The sequence below is a fragment of the Diabrotica undecimpunctata genome, chromosome 5, assembly GCF_040954645.1.
Source record: "Diabrotica undecimpunctata isolate CICGRU chromosome 5, icDiaUnde3, whole genome shotgun sequence".
Classification (NCBI taxonomy): domain Eukaryota; kingdom Metazoa; phylum Arthropoda; class Insecta; order Coleoptera; family Chrysomelidae; genus Diabrotica; species Diabrotica undecimpunctata.
Window position 1 is genome coordinate 46,616,212 of NC_092807.1, and position 14,333 is coordinate 46,630,544.

At 33.5% G+C, this 14,333-nt stretch overlaps 1 protein-coding gene across 1 annotated transcript in view; it reads left to right on the forward strand.

Annotated features, from left to right (window-relative positions):
- The window catches only part of LOC140441295 (1,5-anhydro-D-fructose reductase-like), a 92,555-nt gene extending 78,886 nt beyond the window's left edge, over window positions 1–13,669 (forward strand). Inside the window, exon 5 of the mRNA XM_072531923.1 lies at window positions 13,557–13,669. Within this exon, the coding sequence (XP_072388024.1) occupies window positions 13,557–13,596 (40 nt within the window). The 3' untranslated portion in view covers window positions 13,597–13,669. The remainder of the gene's footprint in view (window positions 1–13,556) is intronic.
- The last annotated feature ends 664 nt before the right edge of the window (window positions 13,670–14,333 follow it).

Sequence of the window (14,333 nt, forward strand, 5' to 3'; positions counted from 1 at the left end):
GGCGTAGTTACGTCTGTATATAGTTATTTTAATAACTATTGTCTAGGACGGGAAAGATTTTTGTTTTGGTTCAGAGCAGTGGCTATACCGTTCTGAAGAGACTTAAGGAGGTCGAAATACGTATCAACGGTTGTTGCTGCACTTTATCAAAACAAAAATCTAATACCGTCATTCTGATATATATTCTTATTTGTCTACACTTGACATTTCCTTGGATGAATTGGATGTTATTGGCTGTGATGGCACAGTAACAAACACAGGCTGGAAAACGGTTATTATTCGTCTAATTGAAGAGCATTTGAATAGACCATTGCAATGGGGAGTGTGTCTTTTGCACTGTAATGAACTGCCATTTCGTCACTTATTTCAAGTTCTTGATGGTAAAACATCCGGTCCCAAGTCTTTTAGTGGTTCACTAGGAGTCCAGCTAAGTGCGTGCGAAAATCTTTCACTAGTCAGTTTTAAGAGTATTGAATGTGAAATTCCAGATGTAGACCGGAAGCTGTTGGGTAAGGATCAACAATATTTGCTTGACATTTGTACTGCACTGAAGTCGGGTACTTGTTCAGACAGTGTATGTCGTCGCGATCCTGGACCTCTTTTTCACTCAAGATGGCTAACGACAGCAAACCGTATTATACGACTTTACGTGAGTACAGCAGAACCTACTCATGAACATAAAATTTTATTTTCGTTCATTATGAAGTCTTACATGCCTGTCTGGTTCAGTGTAAAGAAAAGTAAATATTTCACAGATGGCCCGAAGCACGTGTTCCGGGCAATACAATCTTCAAGATTTTTACCTGAAAATCTCCTGCAAGTTGTTGATCCCGTTATAGAGAGAAATTCATTTTTTACTCATCCTGAAAATTTTCTTCTAAGCATGCATGTAGATGATAGGAAGTCTATCCGAGAACTAGCTCTAAGAACAGTAATAAAAGCGAGAAACACAACAACAAGACCGTTACCTAGGAAATTTGTTACTCCAAAACTTATTTTCAGTGCAACTGACTACACAGAGATGATAGACTGGGGCACATGTCAGTTATCGTCCCCATCCCTATTACGAAAATTAACTGATAAAGAAATGTCTTCAATGATAACATCTGAAAATGTTGGTAAATGGAAATTTGATAAGTTTGCATGCCATACGCAAACTGTGGAACGTTGTGTGAAGCTTGTGACAGGCGTCAAAAAAGGTCGTTGGTGCCAACTCCAGGGATGGATTCATCAGAACAACACTTCTTTCCCGTTCTTCCATGCCAGACTACACATAGAAGTAACAGTTTAAGTGAACATCGACTAGTAGACCTACCAGTTTGTTTGAAAAAAAGACTAAAAGTAAAAGTAAAATTTAACAATAGGTATATTCATAAACACATTTATTTTGCATATTACTCTGTAATTGTACTGTAAATGTATGCAATTCTACATGGAATTTACAAACAATTTACTATATTCCAATGTTTGAGCTACTTTTAATTGTATTTATTAAGAAGCCCGAAATCCCATTAAAAGTAGAACTAAAGCATTCGTTTTATATTCCGAAATACGTTGTATTTTCACAGAAGAAAATAGCAAAAAACTATATTTTTTAATATTTCAATCTGTCATTTTTGACTTCTTTAAATTGTCCAGTATCATTCTAACTATTATATTTTCTAAAGATGTAAAACATTTGTATTTATTGTAAAGAAGTTTATTGCGGGCAGCAGTAAGATTATTGCGGGCAGTTGAAGTTCTCTTTAATTAATTAATTATTCCCAAATTAATTAAAAAACGCAAGATTGGTTACCTTGGGCACATATTGAGAGGAGCAAAATATAAAATACCACAGTTAATCCTACAAGGGAAGATCGAAGGTAGGAGAGGAGCCGGCCGCAAACAATTATCCTGGTTAAGAAATATTAAAGAATGGACAGGAATACACAATACAGGCGAGCTGTGTCACGCCGCCAAGAACAGAATTCTAGTAATGAGATAGTCGCCTACGCACTTTGGTGTATGGCATGTTAAGAAGAAGAAGGGCAGTCGAAAAGGGTATTTATTTATAACCCCAGCCGGGTCATAAACGTAAAAAACACATTTTTCGATCTTATTTTTTCTCGTTATAACCAAATTTGCCTCGCTATGGACAGTTATATTTCAATAGAAATTTCACGGGACATCTAATGTACCTCGTTATAAGCGAAACCTCGTAATAACCGTGTTCATTATAGAGGGAGTATACTGTAGTTTAAGTACGTTTTCTACTACCAGTAAAAGTGAACTTAATTAAGTGATGGATTCGTTAGTTGGATGGAAATTAATTTTATATAACAACAAAACACTGAAAACTTCTATTTTCAAAACTACCACAAAATTTATTTAAAAATCATTATCACTACAGCTGTTTCGACAGAGAGACTTTCTCAAGTAATCTATTTTTGGTTTTTGTTTACACTTTAAAAACTTTAACTGAATAGGTTAAATGTTAATATCAACAAAAATAGCCAAACACATAAAAAGAAAGAAATAACATCAGCTTTTAAAACAAACAACAACTTGACAAATATAATAAAAACAACAAGAGCCACAAGAAAAAGCACTTACACAGTGGTGTAGACAAACTTAGATGTGAACTTACATCGGCCAAACTGGTAGAACTTGTAACAAACGTATAGCAAAACATAAAAGGGCTTTCAATAATAGAAAAACAGATTCTACATACGCACATCACCTTCTAGATCATAATCATTCTTTTAATGGCGAATTTCAAATTCTTCAAATCCAAAATAAAGGCCTATCTTTATTAGAATTTATGGAAACCAACAAAATAAAAAATACCGACATAATTCTGAATGGCCAACTTGTGACAAACAGTTCTCTCCCCGTCAATATTCGGTTAAAGACTATAAAGGGTAAACACATACCAAAAATAGATCACTTGAGAATGGTACTTTGGCCGAAACAGCTGTAGTGTTAAGAATTTAAAATAAAGTTTCAGTTTCAATATTTTATTGTTAGCTTAATTTGTTTAAAAAATCATAGGCGCTGGGTTTATACCAATTAAGACCTAAAATTAGCACCTTTCAATAGTTGTTCAATTTTTTCACATGCGAAAAATCATGTCATTTTTTCGCTGTATTACTAGCTACCATTCTACCACAATTTTACAATTATTTCCCGTTCTCCAACCCTTCCTACTCACATTTTAACCCCACTCCATTAGAAATACAGACAGTTGTAAGATAGCAAAGAAAGTTACACTCTCTTGCCTGTTGTCTCTCGATGATAACAGACACTCTCTCTTGACTGCTGACTGTTGCTAGAGACAGTCGTCCTCTCTTTCGTCTGCTGAGTCCTACTAGGCAGACGTATTATCTCTCTATCGCTACCTATCGCTTGGTACAGACTTACCACGCTTTTTCTATACTCTAATTATCTCTCTCGCTTATAGTTACGCGAAAAATACCGCAAGTACTATTTTAAATCGTGTACAGACGCAAATGTGCTATATCTCGTGTGATCTAAGTGTTAGTACCGCGAAACACGTCTTCAGAAACCGGTAACCGGACAGTTTCCCCGTATGAAGAACAACCGCGACTGAAAGCCTCTAAATACCGCGAGTGTGTGTATGTGCAGCAGAAGAATTGGTAAGACTTTATATAAACTTAATTTGCTATAATCTGTATAACCTTTTACCACATATCCTAATTTATTTGAACCAGCCCTATGTAATACAGTCCTCATATAACTGAAATTATATTCATAATTTCACATATGTACACCCTTTTTGTACATATAGTGGTCTATTCGAGTCGGATATAAATCATAATATCATAATCTCTCTCTCACTCTCTATCTCTCTGTCTCACATCTTGATTCTACATAGTTTGGTACACTTTTAAGTCATATGTAAATCCTCATTCTCTCTGTTTTATCTCATGCTCGATTGAACATATTTTGATCCAATTTGGTTCAGATAAATCTCTGCTGTAAATCTCATTAGATTTGGTCCTTCAAAATTATGTATTTCTATATATGTGTATATGTTCTTTGATATATATATGTATATACGTATGTATTGATAAATCGATATATTGATAGATCGTTGTTTAATAATTCTTATCTGTGTAAATTCCAATTTTATGATTCTATTGTTAAAGGACGTTAGGAAGTCAGGTAGAATGACCCATTGATAGATACCTGTGACGTAGTAAAAATCCCAGCCTTTGTCAACCAAAGATACTCATTATAATCCCAACTAATTGTATTGTTCTCTGACACGTTTTGCCAGAGGTACACGTCTAGGTAAATAATTTGGGATTTTGTCCTATTGTTTTGAATAATAAATTTTTACGAGAATTCTCCGCTGTTATTGTCATTAATCCCTAGAATAATAATCGCTCTATTCAAATCGCTCTTAGAAAGTATTTGCATATTAATTGCTTTTTTAAATCAATTAAAATTATCTCAGTGTTAATTTAAATTAAATTCACGATACCAAATATAAATTTCACACAAAAAAACAAGAAGTTGATAATCTGATTACACTCTTATATATATATACATATTTTTCTCTCTGCTCTTTGTACTCTTTCCAAGAGTCGCTAGGTTTTATTCTCTTTCTCATTCATCTCTGACTTGTACACTCTTATTACACTCTATATAACTATAATATACTCCAATTCAAAATGGCAGAAATTGCAGAATATTTTTATGCAATGCACGTTTCACAAAGAAATATTGCCAGAATTGCGAACGTTGTTAGTTCAAATGAACAAGGCCTCTCTAATTGTAGAATTAGGGAATATATTACTCAGCTTAGGGCAGCTTATAAATCGTATTTGGATGCTTTGGAAAACCTGGCTGACGACGAAACTATTCTCGAAAGTGAGGAAGTAGATATTACTTATGAAAAATATATGGATGCTTTATGTTTCTTAGAAGAAAAACTGGAAGCTAAACAGGCTTTTAAATTTGATACAAAATTTAAGGCGAATACTTCCAGTAAACACATTGTTAAAAGTACTGATTTGAATATAAATGGCCAAAAAGAAGTTAAAAATACATTTTACTCTGACTCCCTCCCCAATCAGTTCAAAGAGATGAAAGAAATAACTATAAGTACTTCGTTTAGTTCTGCAATTGTTCAAGCTCAGACGCAAGAGCTTCAAAAGCCGACTTATAAAAACACTTCTAATAACATTAGTACTCAAGATGTAATAGGCCAGCCTCTCTTAAAAAATGTGTTACCAGCACAAACAGTCACTTTTCAAAATACTCCAGAACAAAATATGATTACTGAAACTGTAATATCTGCATCTCCCGTGCTTCTTAACATTTCTCCCCCACAAATATCACAAGAATCCAATACCTTGGTTTCAAGTCAAGTTTTACATACACAAAATATTTTAATCTCTGCTCCTATTCTAAAAACTGTCAATTTGTCTCCATTGGTTATTGAAAACTTAACTCAAGTACCGCCTTCTTGCGGTGTGCAAGCGGAATTGGCAAATATACCTCCCCAAACTCGTATGCAAATTCAAGATATCTCTCAACCTGAAACTTTAAATGCTCTAAATATACGACAGGTTAATAAACTCTCTATTCAAGCTCAGAATATATTCACTCCCACTTTCTTACATTTCAATAAAATTCCTACACAAAAATCTATTGATTTATTATTAATTGCAACACCTTGTGAAGGTGATGTACATGTCAATTTTTTGAAAATTATCCCTTCTCGGAATAAATCCATTGTTCCTCCACTAACACACGAAAATCAAATACTCCTCTCACAGCCTCGTATTGACACGGATGTCATCAAATTTCTCTCAATACAAACTGTTCTTACTCATACCACCTCACAATCTAATTCATTAGATTCAGTAGAACCTGCCTTTTCTTCTGTTACCGTGGCCCTACCATTCGTAGAGGGCCAAGTAACAACAGCTCCTGCAGTGCCCAACAATATTCTGTTACTGGAGGCCCAGTCTGCATTGCCGCCTCCTGATATGGTGAACGTTAATGTAACGTGCCCTACTCCGTTGTTTATTGTCCCTCAGGTTCAAACTTTTGCTAATCAAACCACGCACCCAGTAGCCTCTCACACTCTAAGGAATTCGACATATATTGACGACATCTTGTCAGGCGCCAATAACTTAGAAGGCTTACATACACTTTATTCTCAACTAGGCTCGCTTCTAAACACTCATGGTTTCCAACTCCATAAAATACATTCAAATTCTCGTGATTTTTCAAGAGAATGTAACATGGCCTCCACTTCAGAAATCAATCTTAACTTAGTTAACGGTTCCACTAAGGTTCTAGGTATTAACTGGTCACCTGATCTAGATGATTTCTCTTTTAAGCCGCCAGTTTATGAAGGGGCCCCTCCCCTAACAAAAAGAAAAGTATTGTCATATGTGTCACGAATGTATGACCCCTTAGGATTACTCTCACCCATTATAGTACACTCTAAACGGTTCTTACAACGTTTCTGGTCATTACCCTTAGACTGGGACAGTGAGATACTGGATGACCTATTGATCTTAGATTGGAAATCATTATTGGATACATTCCAATCAATATCTAAAATTACATTTCCCAGATGCCTGACACTTTCACTGCCTAAATCGGATATGCAATTACATTGTTTCACCGATGCCTCTCAGGACATTTATGCTGCTTGTGTCTATCTTAGAGTCGTGTATAGTGACAACACAGTCACGTCTCGCCTCATAGCATCGAAAACTAGAATAGCTCCACTAAAAAATAAACTAACTATTCCTCGGTTAGAATTGTCTGGTATCTTATTAGGTGTCACTCTTACTAGAAAGGTACTTGAGGTTCTTTCAAAAAACGTCACAATATCTGAAGTTCACATATTCTCAGACAGCCTCATCGCTTTAACATGGATTTTAACAACTAAATTTACATGGAATCCATTTGTACTTCATCGTGTCAGTCAAATCAAAGAATTAAGTAAATCCTTTTTATTTCATCATGTAAGTTCCTCTTTAAACGTAGCAGATTTGCCCTCTAGAGCCTCAGATATCACTCAGTCAAATTTAAAAAAAATTTTGGACCGAAGGTCCCCCCTTTTTAGTTTCCAGTGTAATAGACTACTCTCAATTCAGGGTAAAAGAATGGACGGAAGATTTACTGGAACTCAGACACACTTAGGTTACTTTAAGCACAACCTCTGACATATCTCAAGTGAATAATACGCTTGAAACCCTTTTTAATAAATGTTCGTCATTTTCAAAAATTCAGAGAACTCTGGCATATGTTTTTCGTTTTCTCTCAAATCTAAGAAAAAGACATACTAATTCACCTTTAGAATTAGGACCACTGCAAGTTTGTGAAATAAGCTCCTCCACCACTGTGATTGTTAAGTACATACAATCACAGGCCTTTCCTAAAGAATTTCATGAGTTAAAACATCGGAAAATAATCTCTGATAAAACTATCAGGGCACTAAACCCCTTCCTCTCTGAGAAAACTGGACTTCTTCATGTAGGTGGTAGATTAGAATTTGCCCCTATCTCTTTCGAACAGAAACATCCCTTGCTACTACCATCTAATCATTTAGTTGTCAAATTAATGATAAAACAAATGCATGTTAAATTGGGACATGCAGGTGCCTTGACCACGTTGTCAAATTTTCGTTCGAAATATTGGCCTATCTCTGGACTAAGACAAACAAAGAAGATAATACACGACTGTGTGAAATGTTTCCGTTTCATGACACCCAAGTCAATACAACTTATGGCAGATCTCCATCCCGATCGTGTTCTCTCGACAAGACCTTTCCAAAAGGTCTCAGTAGATTACGGAGGTTTTTTCATGATCCGATCCTCTCATCTTAGAAAGGCTCCATTATATAAAGCATACATAGCCTTCTTCATATGTATGACCACCAAATGTGTTCATATCGAACTTGTCACCGGCTTAACAGCTGATGCTTTTATTCTCACCCTTAAAAGATTTATTGCAAGGCGGAGCGCTCCCGAGATTATATGGTCAGACAATGCTACTAATTTCTATGGTGCCCGCAATCAGCTTCTTGAGTTAAACGAACTCTTTAAAAGTAAGAACTTCTCGCAGAGGATTACTAATTTCTGCTCTGAAAACTCTATTCGTTTTAAATTTGGAGTGCCTCGTAACCCTTCTCAATTTGGGTTGCATGAGGTAGGGATTAAAGGTGCCAAATACCATCTTTATCGTCTTGTAGAAAATCTTCGTTTTACCTTTGAAGTTTTTTATACAATAATTTGTCAAATCGAAGCCATTTTAAACTCAAGACCTATCACTCAGCTCTCAAACGATCCAAATGATCTCTCAGTCTTAACGCCCGGACACTTCCTTGTAGGAAAAAGTCTCACAAGTCCACCAGAACCAGATCTCTCAGAAATACCACAGAACCGTCTTTCCCTCTTTCAGCATATCTCGAAAATTCATCAAACCTTTTGGAAAAGGTGGTCGGTGGAATATTTGCATATGACCCAAAGTAGGAGTAAGTGGAACATCGCTACTGATCCTTTAAAGATAGGTGATGTTGTACTTATTAAAGATGAAGAGACTCCCCCACTCCTCTGGCCTCTGGCAAAGATTATCGAAGTCCTCCCAGGCAAAGACTCTCTTGTTCGAACTGTTAGGGTATCCACACCTAATGGCGAATATCTTAGGTCAATAAAGAAAGTAGCTAGGTTACCCTTTAACCAATAGTGGCACTTTCTGCCAAATATGTATATATTTTCTCTAGACTTTAGTTTCTCTAGATTTTAAATAGTTCTTAGTTATCTTAGTTTTTACAACAATGTCCCTAATGTATACCGGTTTACCCTCGTTCTCGAAGTAACTATTTGATACCCTATCCCAGTGGCGTAACTCTTCTCGCCCGCCCCCAGTATGTTCAATTTTTTCACATGCGAAAAATCATGTCATTTTTTCGCTGTATTACTAGCTACCATTCTACCACAATTTTACAATTATTTCCCGTTCTCCAACCCTTCCTACTCACATTTTAACCCCACTCCATTAGAAATACAGACAGTTGTAAGATAGTAAAGAAAGTTACACTCTCTTGCCTGTTGTCTCTCGATGATAACAGACACTCTCTCTTGACTGCTGACTGTTGCTAGAGACAGTCGTCCTCTCTTTCGTCTGCTGAGTCCTACTAGGCAGACGTATTATCTCTCTATCGCTACCTATCGCTTGGTACAGACTTACCACGCTTTTTCTCTACTCTAATTATCTCTCTCGCTTATAGTTACGCGAAAAATACCGCAAGTACTATTTTAAATCGTGTACAGACGCAAATGTGCTATATCTCGTGTGATCTAAGTGTTAGTACCGCGAAACACGTCTTCAGAAACCGGTAACCGGACAGTTTCCCCGTATGAAGAACAACCGCGACTGAAAGCCTCTAAATACCGCGTGTGTATGTGCAGCAGAAGAATTGGTAAGACTTTATATAAACTTAATTTGCTATAATCTGTATAACCTTTTACCACATATCCTAATTTATTTGAACCAGCCCTATGTAATACAGTCCTCATATAACTGAAATGATATTCATAATTTCACATAAGTACATCCTTTTTGTACAATAGTTACAGGCCTATATTTGATATAATTTTTTTAAAAACCACTATACAGGGTGGTCCTTAAGTAATTGTACAAACAGAAACCGTAGATTCTACACTTTAAAATATTATGATTTGAGCTAACTTACTTTTATAAAATGTTGATATTAAGATACGGGGTGTTAAAGCGGAAATTAAAAATTTTATTTTTCGCTACAATATTTACGTTTGTAAAAATTTATAAACAAAAATTTACAATTGGATGCTTTTGGGTAGGATAAATTATAATTTTATACATACTTTAATGTAACTAATAGAGGGCGCCACATATGCCACATGTGTGACATAAATTTGTGCATAACTTTTTTTCTCTTTAAGTTAGGTCTATTTGTGTTAAAAAATATTAAAGACTCAATATTTCTACAAAGAAAAGGTATACCTGTTAATAACTTCAAAATTTAACCGTTTTCGAGATAATCGCATTTTATAAGTCAGCTGCATAATAATTCTTAGTTGTGATATTTGTGAGATAAAGCACTGAATACCTGTCGATAAGCATAATTAATCGTTTATTCTTATTAAAATAGCTTAAAGATAATATTGTTACATTACAAAATGCTTTGTTAAGGCTGCTAAATGTCTTATTGGAGAAAAGCTTTCATCTTCTTCTTTAGCTGCCGTGTCCGTATTTAGACGTTGGCCGTCATCATGTTTACAATTTCGCTTTTCTATCGCTTTTTAAGTTTCTATACCTACTTGCGTTGTATTACTTTTTCTCTCTTGTAAAATATTGAAAACCCAAAATATGTGGTTTATGCAAGGTGGTACATCGCCACATTTTAGAGAGAGGGCAGTGAGAACATACTTAAATACAACTTTTCTGAACGTTGGATTGGTCGTGTTAGTCATATTCCTTGGCAATGGGGTGAGATATTGATACAGTTATTTAATTAATAAAAAATCTCAAAAAACTACTTATTATTCATTATGTAAATTTTTTACCCATTTTTATAAGGACAATTAGAAACTACAGCACAGGTATTGAATAACACATATGTATCTTGTTTCATAATACTTTGCTACAAATCTAACTTTAAAGACTTAGCATTTTTACAATAACATCATCGTTGGCTTAATAACCGATATTGTTATAAATATAGTAGACACACAGGCAATTTAGTTCAGTATATTATTAATTCGTTAGTAAATCATAATATTTTATTTGTTCGAGATGTAATTATAGTTACTCGTAAGCTGTAACGTAATCATATAAATAAGTAATCTGATCGATACGTTATTCTGAGTGTATATAAGTAACCAATAAAGAAGATACATCACAGTTTAATACATTAATCAACTTTTGTCACAAATAAGATGTAGTTCCATAATATACCCTAAGATTGGATATGTATCCAAAATAATACATTCATCCATTATACATTATAGCCACCACGTAGCCAAGAATTTAATCCTATTGATTTTGGTGTATGGGGGCGCTTTAAAACAACGTATCTATAAGAATCCCGTAAATATTCGCAACCAACTATGGGAAGAAATAAATACTGCAGCAGTTTCTTTATTTATTTAATATGAGACGATCTTTTATGGAATATATTGACAAATGAATTAAAGAAAATGGTAGACATATCGAACACTTACTCCGACAAAAAGTTAAAAAGACAAAAAAAAAGACAAAAAATGTTATTTAGTTTAACTATTTCTTAATTTGATTTGAGAATAAAATGTTTTGACTATGGCTTTAATTTAATATAAAACGTAAAATGTTTAATGTCAAATCCTATTATTCTGTCATTTTGTGATATCCTTTTATTAATTATCCTGTTAATGTATTTATTTTATTTAATATTTCGATTACTATTACCTTTAATAACTAAAGGTATTTTGTACCAAAATTCAGAAGTATTGATGTTTTTGTCTATTTTTCCTTCGTTGTCTGGAGTAATTGCGTTAAATCAGAATTATGCAGCGGATTTGTAAAATGCGATTATCTCGAAAACTGTTGAGTTTTGAAGTTATTATCTAGTATACCTTTCTGTGTTAAAATAATGTATCTTTAACATTTTTTGTGGAATATGTGGAATATTGGGCTCCCTCTATCAGCTATATACAAGTATGCATCAAATTATAATTTTTCATACTCAAACGTACCCAGTTGTAAATTTTTGTACATAAATGTTTACAAACATGAAAGTTATAGAGAAAAATAAAATTTTAAATTTGCACTTTAACACCCTGTATCTTTCTTATTATCAACATTTTATTAAAGCAATTTTGCTTAAATCGTAATATTTCAAAGTGTAGAATCTACTGTTTCTGTTTGTACAATTACTTAAGGACCACCCTGTATATAGTCAAAAAACATGAGTAAAGTTGACTGTTTTTTCGAGTACCCGGAATGGCTCGGTTTTTACTGGTTCTCCTGTTGGTCTTTAACTATTGAATGGCGCTGATTTTAATTATTAATTGTAAATCACAAAGCAGTTGTGATTTTGTAAACAAATTAAGTGAACTCTACTTCTATTGATCGTATAAATTTTTTTTTTTGAATTTTTGTTTTGACTTTGGCTATAAAAATCAATTAGTTAAAAATGTGTGTAATATATAGGGAGCGCTTTAGCTTAATTATTTATACCATAAAAGTCTCTCCTACTTCAAAGCAATAAATAAGTGGTTAAAAAATTGTTTAAGCAATTATTTTTTTCCTATCTAGGTAAATAAAATAATAATCGAATAAAGAGAGAATCAGTTTAGAATTAGATCTCTATTTTTAAAAATAAGTTTTAAAAAATTTTTATAAACAAATAAACGTGTTTCGAAATTAAAAAGCTATAATATAAAGCCTTTTTGTATAAAAAAGAATTTTTACAAAAGTTATCTAAAAAAATATAAAATGGTGAACAAATTGACATTTTTGGACCTCAATCGCTAATTTTGCAGAAACTATTGGTTCAAATTTAATTTGGTACAACTCAAATTAAAGCTTTATTTATGTACTTTTATAATATTGTGCTCATTCTCCCCTTAAAAATATATTTCATACAATGAAAAAATCAAAAAACATCGTTTTATAAAGTGCCATAAAAATATAACCAACAATTTGGAGCTGCACGGACTTAGAGATTAATTGCACACTAATTAATGCATGTGTTTTTCTCTATAGTTTGACCTATCATGTACAGACTAAAGCAAAAATCTAAAGTTTGGTTTCGTCAACCAAGAAATCTTCGCATTTCTACTTTGGTGTTTTATTCTCCGATGTCGCTATAGCGTCCATATTGAAGCTATTTTATGATTGCTTCTTTTGACGAAAAAGAATTGTATACGAAGACGATTGCGTTTCTATTCAATTTGAGTCTCTTACCACTCCCTAACACGTGTTTCTGGGTCTACCTTTCATCAGAGAGAGTTTGTAAGAAGACTCAAACTAAACCAAAACGCACCGACTACTTTGGCAATTATAGGAAAAATAATTAGCATGAGTATGCTACTCGTTGTATGAAGTTAAATTTGTCGATGGTAATTAAAGTAAACTGTATACCCAAGCTTAATCAAGCCATTCAGAATATTTATATTCCACTATGCCATCATCATAGGTGATGGAATCATATTACTATCATTCTTGTACTCATTACGTCGAGTAAGGACCATAAATATACGAAGACGGTTGCGTTTCGATTCAATTTGAGTCTCTTACCACTCCCTTACACGTGTTTCTGGGTCTACCGGTCATCAGAGAGAGTTTGTAAGAAGACTCAAACTAAACAAAAACGAAAAGATTTTATTTCAATTTTAGAGCTTCTGTACTAGTTCCGGTAAATCCTAGCACTTCTATACACTGCCACTATATATTATATCAAATTTTAACTGTCTGTTCTTCTTATATTTAAAAATATAAAAAACACATTTTATATAATATATTTGGTTTATATTATTCATACAAAATATTTATATATTTTTCAGATTAAAGGAAAGTCCAGAATTTCCCTTTGGAAAACATTAGGTTAGTAAGGTTATGTTTTTTTAAGTATTAGCATAATATTTGTTATATTTTCAATAAAAATTTTCAATATTTATTTATTTGTTGTTATTGACTTAAGCGTTTGTTTATCACCTCAAACATTCTTCTAAATAAGTACGTACTCGACCCCCTCTAGGTCCGCGACACTCAAAAAAACAATTATGCATCAGAAACTTGTAGTTTTTACCAGTAACAGAAACGCACTTTTACTCAAAGTCATCTTTGTTTCATTTATCTAGATATGTATTTTTAAAACATTGAGGGTGATTTTGATAAAGTATTTAAATTTTTGCCCCAGAAATATTTTGTCGGGGGGGGGGGGGGGATGGGTCTTGAGGGTGATTTTGATATAGAATTTAGATTTTTGCACCTTTACGATTAATATGATTTGTGCCTCATGTAAGGGGACCATTTTTTCAATAATTATTATAAGCCATATATTAAACAAATGAGAAGTTAATAAAACCCAAATACCCTACGGGTGCAAAGAATGCTACAGCATTAAGGGATCTTAAACTTAAACAAAAAAAAAAAATAATTTAAACCCACATAAGTACTCTATGACAGTAAAATCAAGTGTACAAGACTATTAAACCAAAGGAAAGTTATTAAAATATTAATACTGAAAAATCAAGGACTGTCAATTTAAACTAGTTATTTTAAAGACAATTAATTTAAACCCACCAAACCTATAGCTACAAAATCATAAACAAACCAAG